Source organism: Mobula birostris, chromosome 3 (genome assembly GCF_030028105.1).
Source record: "Mobula birostris isolate sMobBir1 chromosome 3, sMobBir1.hap1, whole genome shotgun sequence".
Lineage (NCBI taxonomy): Eukaryota > Metazoa > Chordata > Chondrichthyes > Myliobatiformes > Myliobatidae > Mobula > Mobula birostris.
In genome coordinates, this window is record NC_092372.1 from 168,732,232 (window position 1) to 168,751,721 (window position 19,490).

Genomic DNA, 19,490 nt, shown 5'->3' on the forward strand with positions numbered 1-19,490 from the left:
CAGCTCTCACAGTGCAGGTCTGGGTTAGTACAAAGCCACATATGACAACAATGAACAACTGCATTACTGGCCCATCATTACCCCTCTCAGGCAGCCTCTCCACATTAGTGATATATTGATGGTGAAATGGCAGCAGAGGGCAAGAAGCTATGCCAGTACCTGGTACAACAACACGCAACAGGTGCTGTTTTAAAATACTAAGGCATACCTATGCATCTCTTGACTGAGAGTATGATAATAGATGGTGCTAGGTGAGATACCAGTGTAATCCCTTTCTCATCCGATTTCATTCTGCACCGAAACCTCTTTAGATACTTAATCTCTTCTGTCAAGTGTAAAGTAGATCTTGCTTTTAGCTCTTTCCTCCTCTCACTATTTTCTTTGCATCTTCTTTTAGCTGCAACTTCTCCTAATTAAAATGGAAAATTAATTATCTAAATTGTCAACTGTCTTTTGACATATGTTGTCCAACCCTTTTGACTGTCTCCAGTATCTGTAGTATTTTGCTTTAGGTTAGAGCAATCTGTTTGACTGGCAACTTTGCCACTCAGTAGCCACCTCCCTTCATCACTGACAATATCATAACTGTGAAACATATGAACAAATGAAAGCACTAAGTTACAGTGCCTTGAAAAAGTATTCAGCCCTCACAACTATTTTCACTTTTTTACTACCTCTTTCTAAATTTAAAACATTTTGAAGCAGTTTTTGAGCTAATATACAAAACACTGTACATGATGTCAAATTAAAAAAAAAATCCAAAATCTGCAGTTTACTAAAAATTTAAAACCAAAATTGGAAGGCTGAAAAAGTATTCAACCTCTTTGCAATTACTATGCTAACTGTCCTCAGGTGCAATATACTATTACCTTACCAGCTCGTACAATTCATTGATGTAGATATTTGAAGGGTCACCTGTTTTCAATGAATTCACAAGAATAAATACAAAGGGAGGGGGAGGGGGTCCTCAGTATGGCAGATCTTCAACAGACCAAACCAAAATGAAGACAAAAGAACATTCAAGGCAAGTCAGGGAATGATAATAGAGAAGCTCAAACGCACTGAATATACCTCAGAGCTTAATGCAGTCCACCGTGAAAAAGTGGAAAATATATGAAATCACATCTACACTGCCTAGGTCAGTATATCCCTCTAAACCTAGTCGCTGGGGAAGAATGCCACTTGTAAGAGAGGTTACTGTGATACCAATAGTCACTCAGGGTGAGCTGCAGACGTTAGTAGCTGTAACTAAAGATGAAGTTCATGGCTCCAAAATCTTTAAGGCCTTGCACAAAAATGGTATTTATGGAAGAGTTTCAAGGAAGAAACCTTGGCTAAAAAGAAAAACATATCCTTGCCTATAAAGACTTTGCAAAGCATCACTTCGAAGATACCATGAAGATGTGATAGAAAGTCTTGTGGTTGGATGAGACTAAAATGTAGCTTTTTGCCTCAACACTAAGGATACATGTAGCGGTAAATTTAATACCGCACATCAGCCAGGTAACACCATACCTACTGTATAAAACGGTGGAGGTAGCTTCATGCTGTGGGGATGCTATTCAGCAGCAGGGGACTGGAAATCTGGTCAGGATTGATGGGAAGGATGAATGCCGCTAAATACAGAGACATTCTGAATAAAAAAACCTGCCAGCTTCTGCCAAAAAGCTTCAACTGGGGAGGAAGTTCGAATTTCAGAAGGACAATGACCAAAAGCACGCTGTCAGAGCAACTACGGGGTGGCTTCAAAGAAAATTAATGTCCCTGAGTGGCCCAATCAGAGTCCTGACCTTAACCCAATTGAACATCTCCGGGAAAACCTCAAGACTACTTTCCACCATCACTCCCCAGCTAATCTGGCACAGCTCAAGCAATTTGGCAAAGACGAACAGGCAAACGTTGCTCCATCATGTCCTGCAAAGATAATAGAAACTTATCCAAAAAGACTACCAGCTGTAATAGCTGTGAGAAGTACCTTCTTTGGCACAAGCACACTGAAACAATTTTTTAAGAAAAGGAGACTTGCATTGATATTGTGGATTTCACAAATGAAAATCATTCATATCAGAAATATCCTTATATTTATATTTATTATGGGATGTGGGTACCCATCTCTATAATGGTTTCATAGCCTATAAAGTAATTATTAATGCAAGAAATATAGCAAATGAGTTATGCAAAGTGCCATTACTACATATCCAATTACAACTAGATTATCTATTCTTGGGCTGGTAGGGTGGAGATACAACCCTATCAAAGGCGGTGTAAGGCACTCCTTCCCTCCACTAACCTGCAGGTCACCCTTGGGCAAGGTGTAGCACCTGCTTAGCCACTCAATCAGGGTCACATAAAGCCACGTGAACATGTGGTGGATGGTTGTATGAGCAGCTGGTGCATATCACAAGTCCTGATTATGTGACTACTGACGCCAGGCAAACAGCCTCTGAAGAGCATTGATAATGGCTGGGGTCATCCATCTTGTCAGTACACTGCCCAGAAGGCAGCAATGGCAAACCACTTCTGTAGAAAATTTGCCAAGAACAATCATGGTCATGGAAAGACCATGATCGCACACATCACACGACATGACACTTAACAAATGAACGTACGGTGTTTTTTAAAATGTTGCTTGAAGGGTAGGACACCAGGGAAAATATTTCTGAATTTCAGAATAATATTATAATACTTGACAGGCTTGATAAGGACTTGCCGTTCAATGTCCTAAATCTAGTACAGTGAAAATAGTTGTGGAGGTTGAATACTTTTTCGAGGTACTGTACATCATGACTCAGGTATATATGCATGTGTGTGTGTGTGTGTGTGTGTGTGTGTGTGTGTGTGTGTGTGTGTGTGTGTGTGTGTGTGTGTGTATTTACTTATTTACCTCTATACTGTATATGAACTAAGAGACATTGCTGATATTATAACTTAAAAACTTTTTCTCAAAGTAAATTGCTAAACATTTCCGCTGTATTCAATATTTGTGGTCTGCTAAATACTGTTTGATGTTATTCATTTTGTTCACTAAAATAAGACTTAGTTCATTTTGTATATATGAAAGGAAAAATCTTATGTAATACGTAACATTTCCATTTTCTGTACAAAGCCATCCACAGTTCCTACAGAGCTGTATGGAATAGATACTAGAGGATGTTTCCCTTGGCTGCATTAGTCTAAGCTAAGGGATCAAAGCTTAAGGATTAGCAGCTAGACATTTAAGGCTGTGATGAAGAGAAATTCCTTCAACTCAGCCATGGTCAACCTGTGCAATTCTCCACAGCTGAAATTGTTGGAGATCAGATCACTAACTATATTTAATGAGAACGGAGACAGATTTCTCGAACATAAGGTATCAGACAGCATGGCGAGAGAACAGGAATATGATACTAAAATAGAGGAACAACCATGATCATGTTGAATGGAGGAGCGGCCTGGAAGGCCCAAGTTGACCTGCTGTCTGGAAGTGCCCTGACCCTGAATGGCAAATCTTACAAAGTGACAAAACATTGCATGCCATAATGCTGCTACGATGTTAGGTTAGAAGTCATCCCATTTGCAGAGCAGATGAAGCAAAACCAATAGTTTGCAAAGTCATGCTCCTGAATTAGAGAAGAGCGGTAACACATAAAACTAATTAAAAATCTTTCAACAAACTCAATTACTTCTAAAAATAATTGTAAGTTAATAATCATCCATGCTCTTCGCAATTGTTCTGCATCAATGAAATGAAGTGACTTGCTGCTCCTGCATCAAGTCTAAATTGGCACATTTTCACTGGGGAAGTTACCAGCTAGGTGCCCGTAAACTGAAGCTTTCTACTCGTGGACTTCACATTGAGCAGAGTCAGCAAAACCCCATTGAATATCGGTCAAAGAGTTTTCAATTTCCACACACATAGGACTTCTGAACGTGGTGGCCTTGTGCCCTGTTTAAGCTGTAAAACAGGCCACGAACATAAAACCTACTAATGTCTAATTAAGTTCACATGGTACTTTTGATGCAAAATGAAAGCCTTAAATTGGATTTAGGCAGACTGTTGGGTAGTTCTAACCTTTACAGAGTTTGCCGTTTTTGAGTATAGCACTAACGATTTCATACTACTTCTATTGGTTGACTCAATTAAACATTTTTTTAATCAAAATAATTCATGAAAATCAACTGAGGCAGAGGCGGAATTACTATGGCGGAGGCGGAGTTATGATGGCTCTCAATGGTGACTCCTTTCAGTTTATCTGCAAAACCAGCTTAATTTCTAGCTTTGATGTCTCTCTTTTTTCTTTTCAGGGTGGATGGGGTTCTGTTGAAGACCCTGACCTGAGTTATACTCAAGACTCAGTTCTTTGTGTTGGTGGGGTTCACAACTGGCCACTTTTTGAAATCCCAAGGACATGGACCAGAAGATGAGCACATCTTTCAGATTTCCCAGGTTTCACGGCCCCGTGGACAGGCTGATTCTATGCTGGTGCTACCAACTGAAGTGTTTCAGGCGAAAATGGAACATCGGGAACAGCAGAGTAGCTACTGGGGGCTCTGTACTCGGTGAATTGTGCTCTCTCTCTCAGTGGTGGGGAGGAGTTTATTGCTGATTCTCCAATCGTTAAACTCAGGGATAAAAAAGCAGCGTGACAGACTTTATCATTGTAATTTAGTGAGTTGTTTTGTTATGCCTCCCGTCTCACTGTGAAAGGGGATGCCTCTTTTTCCCTTTCTTAGGGAGAGAGACACCTGTGGCTTGTCGAATTGTCGTGTGAACAATTAGTTTTTGTTGTACTGCAGATCATGGTCTTGACTGGGGACTTTGGGAAGTAAGTGGGGGAGGCTCAGGGTCGTTACTTTGCTGCTGCTTGTACATGGAAGGGGGAGTAGGGGGCTTTGGGGTTCTAATGTTTTACTGTCACTCATTCTTTGGGGCAATCTGTTCTTGTGGATGTCTGTGAAGAATAGGAATATTGGGATGTATATTGTACACATTTCTCTGATATTAAATTAAACTATTGAACTATTGAATGATTTTTGTTTGTCCAAATTAAAGTGAGCTAGCTCACTCCTAATTAAAGCACCTTACAGCTGGTTTACTGTATCCAAGACTACCTTTTGTATGGAAAGAGTATGCAGCATTCAGTCAGAAAAAGAAACTACAAAAATTATACAAAGAATTAGGAAATGAATATCAGACACCAAGTCTATTGCAGTATAGGGCACATATATTTCAGTAATAAATTTTTCATAAACACAAGGTAGTAACATGACTTAACATCTACAAAATATATACATAAAAGTTGAATAAAGTTTCATTTGAAAATTCTTTGTGTTTATGATAAAGGGCAGTGGTCAATTACACATCATTTCACAAAAATAAATGGCACTGTTACTAATTTATTAAGCTATTATTTAGGAAAAGTGTTTGCAACTTAATTGTGTACATACGTTCTTGTCACATCTTGTTGGATCATTGCTCGTAATTCTTTATCCTGAAAAAACTTGTTCCAAAGACTCTGCATAAAAAGTCAATAACAAACAATAAATCTTCAAAACTAAAACCAGCAACAAATGCTTTACTAGATAATTTAGTTACTTGATTCAGTCCTTTCCAATTGCCTTTTTGTTCACTCCATATTATAATGCATCTCACAGCATCTTTAAATCTACTATCCAATCATATTGTTTCCTAAAGGGATATAATATGATACTACATAAGTACAGATGTACATTCTACACTGCTAAAACACTGATCGTGATGTGCAAGCAGCAACAAGGAGTAATTTAAAAAAATGATAAATTCATATCAATATATGTTAAGGAGCTCAACTTCAAGGAAAAATGTTGTGCAGAAGATGACAGAAGGCCTCACAATTCATTTTACACAACTGGACCTTTTAAATTTTTTATTCAAAGATTTTGATCATTTTGCATTAGCTGTTACATATCATGCAATCTTTATTCAATTTACAGAAAAGGCACTAAAAATAAAATGCAGAATAATAGATGGTTGAGGATGAATTAAAAGGGAGCATGCATTCTACAAAAAAATGAGCTGCAGCTGGTATCCTGTGTGCACAATAACTGTCATACAAAGGTATGCTTTGTAAGTTGGCACTTCGAGCAGAGAGCTTTCTGATCTGAAGTGCTTATCAGACATTCGGTGAAGAGGCTTAATTCAAATGGATGGAAACACCTAGAGGACTCATTGACCTCTGCCCAAAATCCTCACATGCACTCTTGTCATATGCAGCACTATGATGGATGTACAATTCCATTAAATTATTCCCGCAATTTCCACCAGAATTACAAACATAAATAAAAGCCTACAACTGAAGAAAATATAGTTGGTACTAGGTAAACAGATAATCTGTATTAATACAAAAGCACAATTTACAAATGTTACATGTATTGTCAGAAGAAATGGGATATAAAGGCTTGCTAAATTTAAAAAATGAAAATGAAACTGCCTAAAAACTAGACTTCACTATTTTAGGGTGCTAAATATGTTTTGCCTTAATTGATGGACAAGGAAAATATCGCAGCACTAAACTGGTGAAACTTACCTCCAAAAAAGAAACGTCCAGGGTGCTTTCCTTCATTTTGGCAAATTACAAAGTAAGCTCTGCCATGTCAATTTTGCTTGGGATCATGATAAACTTGTCACATGAAGGAGATGTGCAACTTTACCATGGGTGGTACCACTCATATTTGATGTCAACACAGACCGTTCAATCTATTAAGTCCATATCAACTCTCAGAGCAATCTGCTCAATCCTATTCCACCACTTTTTCCATGTAACTAGATCAAATCATTATCTTCATGCTTCAAATCCTATGTTTGAATATTTAACAGTAAAGCCCAATTTTGCTATAATTAAGCTATTTCAAGTGTTCAAAACTACCTATGAGACCCGATTGTGATGCATATGGAGACCAGGACAGTAATTCCTACAGTCAGTCACAAAACAAAAACAAAGTGTTTCACTAGCAGATCAGTGATCATACACGCACAAAGATCTAGTAGAATATTGATGCCTTAGTTGGGATTATTTCAATTTACATAGGTTGAAAACAATCCTAGTTTAACAGAATATACAGGTTGACAAACCCATATATTATATCAGCATCAATTGTAATTGGAAAAACTAAACCAATAGACAATTTCTTGTATATGAATGACACCAGGGAAATACCAACTGGACTAAGGCAAAATTACTTTTTCAATTTTTCAGAATGGAGGACTTCACCAGGAAATTTCATCTAATCCAATACAGCACAAGCAATTGAAATTTACATTTCAAGCTAGGTACATACTGAGGTTTCAATATTTAGATATGCAGGTAAATTAGAACTGAATGCCCAATTTTCAGAATCTAGGTTAAACTACTTGGAAGTCCAAGAAAACCTAAAACAAAGTAAAATCCTTCTGCAAGGTAAAACAAATGACAAATAGCCTTATTTTACACAGGCTATCAATATCTTGAATAAATTGCACAGACCATAAGACATAAGAGCAGAATTAGGCCATTCAGCTCATTGAGTCCGCTACATCATTTAATCATGGCTGACATATTTCAACTCCGTTTTCTTGCTTTCTCCCGTGAACCTGTGAAGCCCTTACTAATCAAGAACCTATCAATCTCCATTTGAAATTTACCCAGTGATTTGGCCTCCACAGCTGTATGTGAGAATGAATTTCACAGATTCACCAACCTACAGTATGTCTAATGAAATCCCTCATCTCTGTTCTAACCAGATGTTTTTCTATTCTGAGGATGTGCCCTCTAGTACTATACTCTTCCACTATTGGAAACATCCTCTTCACATCCACTCTATATGGACCTTTCAATGTTTGCTAGGTTTCAATGAGATCCTCCTCATTTTTGTAAACTCCAGCAAGTACAGGCCCAGAGCCATATAGTCTCATATGGTAACTCTTTCATCCCTGGGATCATTCTTGTAAATCTCCTTTGGACTCTCCAATGCCAACACCATTCTTTCCTGGATGCAGCACCAAAATATGCTTAAAATACTTCAAATGTTGTCTGACTAATGTCTTATAAAGTCTCAGCATTACACCTTTGCTTTTACATTCTAATCCTCTAAATCTATACATTTGTTCAAAGTAAAGAGCTTTAAAGATTAGCTTAAGGAAGGGAAACACAGAGATTTAGGGGAGAGAATTTCATAGCTTATATTTTGTTGGTAGTTGCCAGTGATAAAGTGTAGATTTATTCAGGTGACCAGAACAGAGGCTGTGGGTGTATGTTAGTTAATGAGACATAGAAAGCGTAAGGTTAAATGAGTAATACATGCTGGAGGAACTCAGCAGGTCAGCCAGCAGCAATGGAAGGTGATGTTTTGGGCTGAAACCCTGTATCAGGTCTCATAAGTTTAAATGAGTTCAAGTTCTTGGAACCATGTAGGTATGGTCAAATTGATTGTCAGCTTAGCAGGCAACAAAGTCATGGGTGAGGATTTCAATGGAGAATAAGGTGATGGATATGAGCAATATTATTGAGGTAAATATAGGCTATCTTAAATGATGATTTTGATAGCTCAGTTCATATAATTTACATTAAAGTTGATGGGCATAATTATGCAGATACAATAAAGCACAAAATTCCTTGAGAAAAAACAGTTTCCATTCAGAGTGATTTGGGAATGGAATTCGATCTATGACTAGTCAACAAGTTGCTAACTTGTAAAAGTCAAGAGTTAATTTCAAAATCAGCAATTTAACTTAGTACTATTTTATAATGCATGAAGAACTATGTAGGTAATTTCATACAAAATGATGAAATGATGGATTGATTAGTTAACCACAGACTTAATGTTATTTGCTTTTGGTAACTAGCTTGGGTAATAATGACTAACTAACGTTCATCAAAAACCTAGACAACAAAAATGAATCTGATTATACTTACTCCTTCATCCTGTGAAAGTGGGTTATTGACAATCAGATCTTGCTGTCCAGCAGCTTTCCGAGGGTTTGTGATATGCTGTGGTAAATAAAATTGCTATCAGTACCTTTTATATACAAGAATTAGGCATGCAGTTCTAGAAAAAAATGGAAAATCACTTACAATTTCTTTTATCTGTTCATAGTGAGATCTTAATTCTGCTGTTTTATTAAGCCACTGCTTTTTATCCTCAGGCAAAGCTTCCAAGAACAGCTGCAAGGACACAAATCTCAACAGTTAATACAAAATAAACAGAAAATACATCATTGCTTTCCAGGGGGATACAAATCCAATCCATAGGGGAAGGAGAGCATCACTCAGGAGCTATGATAAATCGAAAGCAACATTGAAATAAACTTTCTCCCCCACAGAAACTAGTGATGTATTATATTCATTCAACACAAAAAATAGATATAAAACAACCAACAGTTTGATTAGCCCTTATGAGCACAGTTAAGCAGATAGCAATTATTTCAGATATCTGAAAAGTAATAAACTCATAATGGATAAAGACTGTATGCATCCATAGACACAAAAATAGATGGCATGAAATTACGGATTAGCCAGTTTGAGGGTATTTCTTAATCATGTATTAAAACAAAGCTTTCATTAATTTCACTCACATTCTACCAAAGTCTAAATACCTTTCTTTAGAACCACAGACTCTGAGCCAAATAGCCTCCTTCTGTGGTATGACAACCCTTTGATTCTGTGATCAATACATGCATATTTTAATGAATTACATTTCCATTTGCTGACAAATGCCATGAGCATATTACTTAAACTGGCCGGCTGGTGGCGTAGTGGCATTAGCGCCGGACTTTGGAGCAAAGGCTCCCGAGTTCAAATCCAGCTGGCTCCCTTGCACGCTTTCCATCCGCGCTGGGCTGAGTGTCGAGCTAGCAACTCGGTCTCGTAAAAATAAAAAGCCTGCTAAAAAAACGCCGTCATGACAGCATCCCGATGAGTTCACTCGGAGTTAGGGCTTTCTTCTCTTCTTTTTCTACATTCCTTAAACTGGGAAAATGAATGAAAGATGTGTAGCAGTGTGTAAAAGTCAAAGCGCACAGATCAAAACCTTGGAAAAGCAACTTGCCACACTGGTTGGAGAAGCACAAACTACCTACATTATAGAACAGATTTTTTTCTTTAGACCGTCATTGTTCCCATACTTATACACAGAATCCAATTCTATGTGCTTTCTAGGACTTATCACTAACTACACTGGCCTACGTTCAGCTGCTTTCTTAAGGTTGTCATAGCTGGGGTTGGAGTTAAATGCTCCCAATGGTGTGTGTCTCAAGTAGCCTCTGACTACCAAGTCCACCTCCTGGCCTTCACGTGTGACTTAGCTACTAAGCCCGGTACTAAGCTCTGTTTTTCTTCTGACAAAAGGGGCAAAGTTGGGTTACTGGTGCATTAAAACCAGCTGCTTCAGGCAGATGGGGCTTGTCATCCATGGCTGGCAGCTCATCCAGAAGGAAAATTCTGATCGCAAACCTCCGCTGCCTTCACAGAGAAGGCTTTGGGAGTAAAACCCATGGAAAAATCTGCAGCTGGAATTCCTAACTTAACTATGTTAACACTGACAGGTATCTCCTGCAATGCTGCTGGTGCCAAACTTGATCAGCTTCAGCTGTTCCTTTGGATTCCTCAGTTGCGTGGAGCCAGGGAGCCTGCTACATGGGCAACAGCTTACTCTCCATATTGTGTATCAGGTAGACAGCTAGGATGCAATATACATGGTCAACCCCAATCTACAGAGAGTTTTACATTTAGCTACAATTGCTCTTTGCAAAATATGAGTGCTATCATCCTCTTACAGAAGCACCTTACAGAATTGCTGTCAGGAGATGTGGAAGTTTGGCAGAAGAGTGAAGCAGGCAAAAGTGGATAGAAAAACTACTCCTTTCTATTATCCACAAAACACTGTTGAATAGGACCCAGATGCAAGCAGATCGTTTCCAGGTTCCATCATTACAGTACCACCAGCATCTTCTCCCTCAATTCTACACCAATAACTAAAGCTTCTGAATTTATATATCTAAAACTGATATACAGGATGCAACCTCCTGCATTTGAACTTGTATCATAAAATAAAAAATAAAGAATTATTAAAGAATTGGTAGAATACAATCATAATAGCAGGGTTAAAGATTGAAGAGTTGCTCCAGAGCTTTTTATCATGGCAGTCACCTGACTTACAAAGTAAGACATCTTAAATCAGAACTGAAAAATATAGAGGCAGTCAATTGTATAATGTACAAACCGAACATGGAAGTTTACAGAAATTTACAATAGTGACATAATAAGCTTTGTGAACAATCTTTCAAGAAAGCAGTAAAGAAAGTAATTATGAAGTTCTCCATTTTCCTTTTATTATGTGCCTATCCAAGAGTCCCTTAAATAATGTATCTGTCTCCACCACCATCCCAGCAGAGTGTTCCACACACTTACCACTCGTTATTAAAAGCAAAACTACCTCCGACATTCCACCATACTTACTTCCAATCGCCTCAAAATTATGCCCTCTCATATTAGCTATTACCACTCTGGACAAAGGCACTGGTGTCCATTCTATCAATTTGTCTTATCATCTTCATCAAATCACCCCTCATCCTCCTTTGCTCCAAACAGAAAACTCCTTGCTCACTCAACCTTTAATTTACCTTATGAACAGATTTTCCCCACCATTTCTTCAGCTGCATCAAAAATGACACTATAAGACTATAAGACATAGGAGCAGAATTAGGCCATTCAGCCTGTGGAGTCTGCTCCACCATTTCATCATGTCTGATCCCAGGTTCCATTCAACCCTGTACACCTGTCCTCTCACCATATCCCTTGATATCCCAAACAATCAGGAATTTATCAACTTCTGCTTTAAATTTACCCACAAACATGACCCTACATCACAGTCTGTAACAGAGCATTCCACAGATTCACCACTCTTTGGATAAAAAAATTCCTCCTTACTTCTGTTTTAAAAGGTGGTCCCTCAATTTTGAGGCTGAGACCTCTAGCTCTGCATTCTCCCTACCACAGCAAACATCTTCTCCACATCCACCCTATCAAGTCCTTTCAACATTCGGTAGGTTTCAATGAGATCCCCATGCATTCTTCTAAGTTCTAGTGAGTACAGGCCCAAAGCTGCCACTCGCTCTTCATATATTAACCCCTTCAATCTCGGAATCATCCTCATGAACCTCCTACGGACTCTCTCCAATGACAATACCTCCTTTTTGAGATAAGGGGCCCAAAACTGTTGACAATACTCCAAATGCAGCCTGACTAGTGGCTTATAAAGTTTCAGCATTACCTTCTCGGTTTTATATTCTAATCCCCTTGAAATAAGTGCCAACATTGCATTTGCCTTCTTTACCACAGACTCAACCTGTAAATGAACCTTCTGCAAATCTTGCACGAGGATTCCAAAGTCCATTTGCACTTTTGATGTTTGAATTTTCTTCCCATTTAGATAGCAGTCTGCACTACTATTTCTTTTAACAAAAAATATTATCATAACTTTCCCAACACTGTATTCCATTTGCCACTTTTTTGCCCATTCTTCCAATATGTCTAAGTCCTCCTGCAATCGCATTGCTTCCTCAGCACTACCTTCTCCTCCACCTAGCTTCGTATCATTGGCAAACTTTGCCACAAAGGCATCAATTCCACTACCTAAATCATTGACAAACAATGTGAAAAATAGCAGACCCAATACTGACCCCTGAGGAACACCACAGGCAGCCAACCAGAAAAGGCCCTCTTTATTCCCACTCGCTGCCTCCTACCTGTCAGCCATTCCTCTATCCATGCTAGCATAATTCCTGTAACACCGGAAGATTTTACCTTGTTAAGCAGCCTCATGTGAGGCACCTTATCAAATGCCTTCTGAAAATCTAAGTAAATTACATCCACTGCCTTTGCTTTCGTCCACCCTTCTTTTAACTTCCTAGAAGAATTGTAACAGATTTGTCAGGCAAGATTTCCCTTTACAGAAACCATAATGACTTTGACTTATTTTATCATTCGTCTCCAAGTAGCCCAAAACCTCGTCCTTAGGAATGAACTTCAACACTTTCTTAACCACTGAGATTAAGCTAACTGGCCTATAATTTCCTCTCTTTTGTATTCCTCCCTTCTTAAGGAGTGCAGTGGCATTTGCAATTTTCTAGTCCTCAGGGACCATGCCAGAATCAAGTGATTCTTGAAATACCATAACCAATGCATCTGTTATCTCTTCAGCAATCTCTTTCAGGACTCTGGGACGTAGTCAATCTGGTCCAGGTGACTTATTCACCTTAAGACCTTTGAGTTTGCCTAGCACTTTTTCCTTTGTAACAGCAATGGCACTCACTCTTTCTCCCTGACACTCATAGATTTCTAGCATACAGCTAATGTATTCCACAGTAAAGACTGAAGCAAAGTATTTATTAAGTTCAACTGCCCTTTCTTTGTCCCCCATTACTACCCCACCAGCATCATTTTCCAGTGGTCAAATATTAACTCTCCCCTCCCTTTTATCTTTGTATAACTGAAAAAGGTTTTGGTATTCTGCTTTATATTATCCGCTGGTTTGCCCTGATATTTAATCTTTTCTTTTCTGATAGCTTTTTTAGTTGCCTTTTGTTGGATTAAAAAAAAATTCCCTTTATTCCACTGTGATACTAATACATCAGGCTTATGCTTCTCCCTCTCAAATTGCAGTATGAATTCAATCATATTATGATCACTGCCTCCTAAGGGTTCCTTTACATTAAGCTGACTAATAAAATCTGGGATATTTAACAACACCCAATCAAAGATAGCCTTTCCCTGAGTAGGCTGAAGCACAAGCTGCCCTAAAAACCATCTTGTAAGTCATTCAACAAATTCCCTATCTTGCGATCTGACACCAACCTGATTTTCCCAATCCCCTTGCATATTGAAGTCCCTCATTTCAGTTATTACATGCCATTTCCAGCTCTCTTTGCAAGCTCAACCCACATCTTGGCTACTATTTGGAGGCCTATATATGATTCCCATAATGGTTTTTTCACCATTGCAGTTTCTTAACTCCACCCACAAAGATTCAACCTTCTCTGATCCGATGTCACCTCTTTCTAAAGATGAAATTACATCTCTTACCAATATAGCCACACCACCACCTATGCCTTGCTGTCTATCCTTTTGATACAAAGTATATGTTTTGATGTTAACCTCCCAATAATGACCTACTTTCAGCCACAACTCAGTGATGGCCACAACGTCATAGTGACCAATCTCTAATTGCACCATGAGTTTGTCCACCTTATTCTGAATGCTATGTGCATTTAAATGCAGCACGTTCAGTCCTGCATTCTTCACCCTTATGAATTTTGCCTCTATGGTACAACTTAACTCTTTGCTCTGTCTGCAGTTGTACCCAATCATTGGCTTGTCCTTCCTTACATTCATAATACATATTACATCGTCCACTTGTAAACCTGCTGGCTGATCCTCAGCTCTGTCATACTGGTTCCCATCTCCTGCCATATTAGTTTGAAATGAATATGTTTGTGCTTTATTTGCACTGGAAATTTACACAAACCCATTAAGCCATGAAAACTCCCATTAATATTACTCTATCTAAATAAATATTTTTCTCCGAGGGGAATGCTTATACATAGCCAACGTTTCTCCAGTTAAGTGCAACTTTAGGGTGATTGGAGCTATTTTGCAAACAGGGTTTCAACTTTCAGTAAATTTACTTCCTGAGTCACTCTCAAAAGTATTCATGCATACAACTTAAAAGTCAGTCCATAATATTACATGGCACAATTAACAACAATTCAACTTTGGCCGCCAGTACCACTTGGATTTGTAGAAATGCATAGTTTTGAATAATGTTTCATCACATCCATTCTGCGCAAGGAAACTATCCAGTTTAAAGTCACTTTTGCACCATATCCCAAATGCTTTCCCAAGTACTACTTTTAAATCCAAAGGATGTTTCTGTTACTATCATTCTTTCCAAATTTTACCATACTATGGATATATACACTTTGATGCAAATTCTCTTAAATCATTCTCTAATTACTCCAAATCTGAAACCCTCTATTCCTATTTAATCAAACTAAGCATCTCATTGTTTAATACAAATCAGTTAAATCTTTCCATGCCCCCTCCAGTCCAAAGAATGCAACCTTATGTCCTAAAAATGTTTTTTTTTTAAAATTAACATTTTCTCAATTCTGGGAGCACCCCCTCTATCCATTCACTAGTGCTAGCCCCAATGACTGAACACTCTCTCACTGATAAAACAGCATTGCCACAGAGCAGAGTTACTTCTGATATATATGGGGGAAAACCATTATATTTTGCATCTGAAATATTAGCTATTTCCAAATGACTGGTAAAATCTTACCAAAAAAATATTACAGAAGAAGTATTTATTTACCTTCCAACAAATGCTGCGAAATCTGCTGCTTCTCAGTTGTCCATTAATCCCCTTCAGCCTTATTCTTGCAAAGTAATTACTGTGTTCAAACAGGTCTTCCCACTCGTTGCTAAAATTTGAAAGGTGAAAAATATGTATAAAATATGCAATACCCGTTACAATTCTGCCTAGATTTATGCCAAGGTTTATTTTTAAGAAATAGCAGTATTAATAGATCTCCATTCTCATTCTCTTAAACTGCACAATGCTGATTTGGCTCAGCACACAAAAACAACTAAGATTATTTGGATTTAGATTTTAAGCGTGAAGTATTTTAAAAAAACGATTATTTATTTGAGGTGAAACTTTGATAAATAATTTTCTCTGTTGGATTATGTTGTACAGTAGCTGCTAACCTAACTTGCTGTATTAACTATTGGGATGGGGAGGAGTTACTATTTGGGGGGTGTGGCTGGGTTGGGCAAAGGCATTGTGGGAGTTTTATTATACTGTTTTTCTGTGCCGAACTGAACTACAATAACAAAATCTCATTCCGTTATTTATAAGGAAATATAACATTAGGAGAACCAACGTTAACATGGAGAATGCTTTAGCTTGACAACAAAATTCAATTTATACAACAACTTTAACATAGATGCTTCACCAAAATGTTAAAAAAGATATTCACATCAACATTATCAGACAAGCATAAGATAGCATTATTGAGCTTTGGAATAAGGGTGGCAGAATGGCAGAGTAGGAATATAATGTTCATGCAAGAAAATAGGAGCAGGAGCAAGCCATCTTGCCCCGAAAAGCCTGCAATATGATCATGGCTGACTTGTCCCATGCCATAGATATACATTTGTATCTATCTTTGGCCATAGATATACATTTGTATACATTTGTATCTATACACATATATATATATACACACATACATACACACACACACACACACATATACAAGAATCCATTCTCAAGGATGAAAAAAACAGAATGATTCATCAACAAAGGAAGAGGCAAAACACAGAACTGACCTGGTGAAAAGGGAAAGAAAAATCATTGGTGTAAATACACTCGTCACACTATAACAAGCAGAAATAGAACAGAACAGAGGCAGTTTACTGGATGGATGACTATTTGACCATACTTGTAAATTTGTGTAAAGGTGGAGAGACAGAGGACCATGACACGTTCACAAAGGATTTAGTAAATGATTAAGTGTATCACTGCGTAACATGCACTGAGTGAAAGGAGGATGTAAAGAATTCATTAGTATTATTATCGTTGATAATGACATATTCAAAAAAGTAGAGAGGGGAAAGGGAAATTCAATATGAGGTTTAATTAAACTATACTGTAGGTGTTCATCTGAAGGATGCAAGACTGATGAATTAGAACAAGCAGACAACAGCAACAGTTATTGTTGAGGAAAGAAAAGCGCTGGAATGGATGAGGAAGAAATTATTTGTTGATAATGTAAACTAAAATGTCATTTTGTATACATGGATACCATTTGGTCAAAAAGTCTCATTGCTTTTGGATGTTCCTACACATTACAATACCAAATGAAACCTTTGGTAAAATATCTTTACGTACCCCTCCAACACTTCGCGACACTGGGGAATAAACATGTGCCTCATTATTATAGACTGAATACATTTTCCAATAGGATTCATTAGAAATTAATTTTCCTAATCAACTTTTGAAGAATTGGACCAGCACTATCTACCGGGATCTTTAATAATTAGGTATCATAGGAACACAGACTAGTTAAAGCACAGGAGATCCTTCAGCCCATCATGTTCATGCCAGCCATATTGCAGCAATTCTCCAGCTCACTCCCTATCCTCTAAACGAGTTTTTTTCCTTGCAAATTTTTCTCAACCATATATTTATCAAATTTCCTCTTGAAAGCCTTAATATAATCTGACTCCACCACAGTTCGGACAGTTCAACCTGAAATGTCAACAATTCCTTTCCCAGCACAGACAATGCTTGACCTAGTGAGTTCTTCCAGCAGATTGTTTATGTCCAGCTTCACTGTAAATGCAGTGTGTATATCAGATCCCAAACATACTATATGTAATAAAGAATTTTCCACAAGTTACTTCTAATTCCTTTTCCTTTTATTTTATACCTGAGACTTCTCCTCCTTCACGAATAGGAATAGCTCCTACTATCCACTCTGGGCCAATCTCTCATCATTTTATATGCTTCTATCTACAAAAGCAATATTTAAGAGAACTTAAGACAGACACATGAACAGGCATGGAATTGAGAGAGACCATGTGCTGGGAAGTCTGCAGGTTAAATTGGCATCTAGGTCAGCAGAGTCATTGTGGGCTGAAGCACCTGTCCCTATATGCTTTATATTCTATTAGATCTTCCCTCAGTGCTCTTTTCTTCAAAGAAAACAGTCTGGTTTCTCTGATCTACTATTGTAACTGTAGTCCCTGTTCTCACGAGCCATTCTAATTATTTTAATAAATTGTTTCTGAACCCTCTCTAACACTTTAACATTCTTCCTTCAATACGGCAACCAGAATTTAACACAATACTTCAGTTGAAATTGAACTACTATTTTATGAAGGTTCTGCATACCTTCCTGCTTTGTACTCTATTCATTCATACATAAGAACACAGCATAGAAACAGGCCCTTTGTCCAGATTAGTTTAACTAAGATCATAATATTTAGACCATAAGACAAAGGAGCAGAAGTAGGCCATTCGGCCCATCGAGTCTGCTCCGCCATTTTATCATGAGCTGATCCATTTTATCCTATTTAGTCCCACTGCCCTGCCTTCTCACCATAACCCTTGATGCCCTGGCTACTCAGATACCTATCAGTCTCTGCCTTAAAGACACCCAATGACTTGGCCTCCACTGCTGCCCGTGGCAACAAATTCTATAGATTCACCACCCTCTGACTAAAAAAATTTTTTCGCATTTCTGTTCTGAAAGGGCACCCTTCAATCCTGAAGTCATGCCCTCTCGTACTAGACTCCCCCATCATGGGAAACAACTTTGCCACATCCACTCTGTCCATGCCTTTTAATATTTGCTTGTGTTTGGCCCATATCAGCTTACCTATTCAATGGTTGTTTTTTTAAACACTGCAGTTTTACCTAACCCTGTCACCTCCTCTGGCATCTTATTTCATAAATCCCCCAATCTTTGTCTAGAAACTTGCCCCTCAGATCCTCTTTAAATTTTTGCCCTCTCACCTTAAACCCATGCCCTTTAATTTTATTCTTCTTGACCTTATGAAAACTATTAAATATGTACCCTATAAATGCCCCTCACATTTTCTAAGCCTCAACATTTTCATCCCTCAGCCTTCTTTACTCCAGTCTATCTACTCTCTCTCTCCTTATAACTCACGTCTTCCAGCCCACGCACCACTTCTAACTAAATCACATCCTTTCTATTAAGTGGCAACAAAACTACAAATTACACTCCAAATGTGGTCTAAGCAATGATTTGTACAACTGTAATAGCTCTTATACTCAATTCTGTAAGGCAAGCATGCCATACATCATTTTAACCATCATGTCTACCATTTTCCCTGAGGGAAGCTTTAGTGACCTGGTGAACCATAGCAACAAGGAAACTTGTGGTAGATCCATTAGTTAAGATCACCATTTGCATGCCATAAGGTAGCAGAAGCAAAGCGCAAACTTCAGCAGGCGGCCAAATTTGAGTGAGATGCGACACAGTCCGTCTTGACTGACAGTGCTAAGGCGCTTGCAAGGTCAAAATTAATTGTATACAGTGGTCCTTGCTGGGAAGAAGAAGATCTGCAAGGAGACCTGTGAAATGTTTTAATAGGGACTATATTCAATGTGAATATGAATGCAATTCCTCTCTGCTAAGTTCTAGAATTCGAGTAGGGATAGTGTCTTTCTTGTTTTTTTCCCAGTTTGCATGTAGTTTTTCACTTCTCATCAATTTGGGGACATCTTCTGAAAATAAAGATTCTGCTCTCACACATTTCTATTTGCATGGGAGCACAGGGCATGAACAAATGAATCGTTTCCAGTCCAAAGCTCCCTTTAAAGAGCAATACTACTTGCCAGCTGATTTAGCACCAAATGCTAGCCGTGGCCTTTAAAAAGTCATTCTTCATTCTAGCGTTTTT

At 38.2% G+C, this 19,490-nt stretch overlaps 1 protein-coding gene across 3 annotated transcripts in view; it reads right to left on the reverse strand.

Moving 5' to 3' along the window:
* tbc1d5 (TBC1 domain family, member 5) overlaps nt 1-19,490 on the reverse strand; it is a 482,783-nt gene that overhangs the window by 207,849 nt on the left and 255,444 nt on the right. For all 3 annotated transcript variants that reach the window (XM_072253653.1, XM_072253652.1, XM_072253654.1), the window contains 4 exons: nt 15,367-15,475; nt 9,069-9,158; nt 8,910-8,984; nt 5,428-5,495 (listed from right to left, as the gene is read on the reverse strand). In XM_072253653.1, coding sequence (XP_072109754.1) covers nt 5,428-5,495; nt 8,910-8,984; nt 9,069-9,158; nt 15,367-15,475 — 342 coding nt within the window. The remainder of the gene's footprint in view (nt 1-5,427; nt 5,496-8,909; nt 8,985-9,068; nt 9,159-15,366; nt 15,476-19,490) is intronic.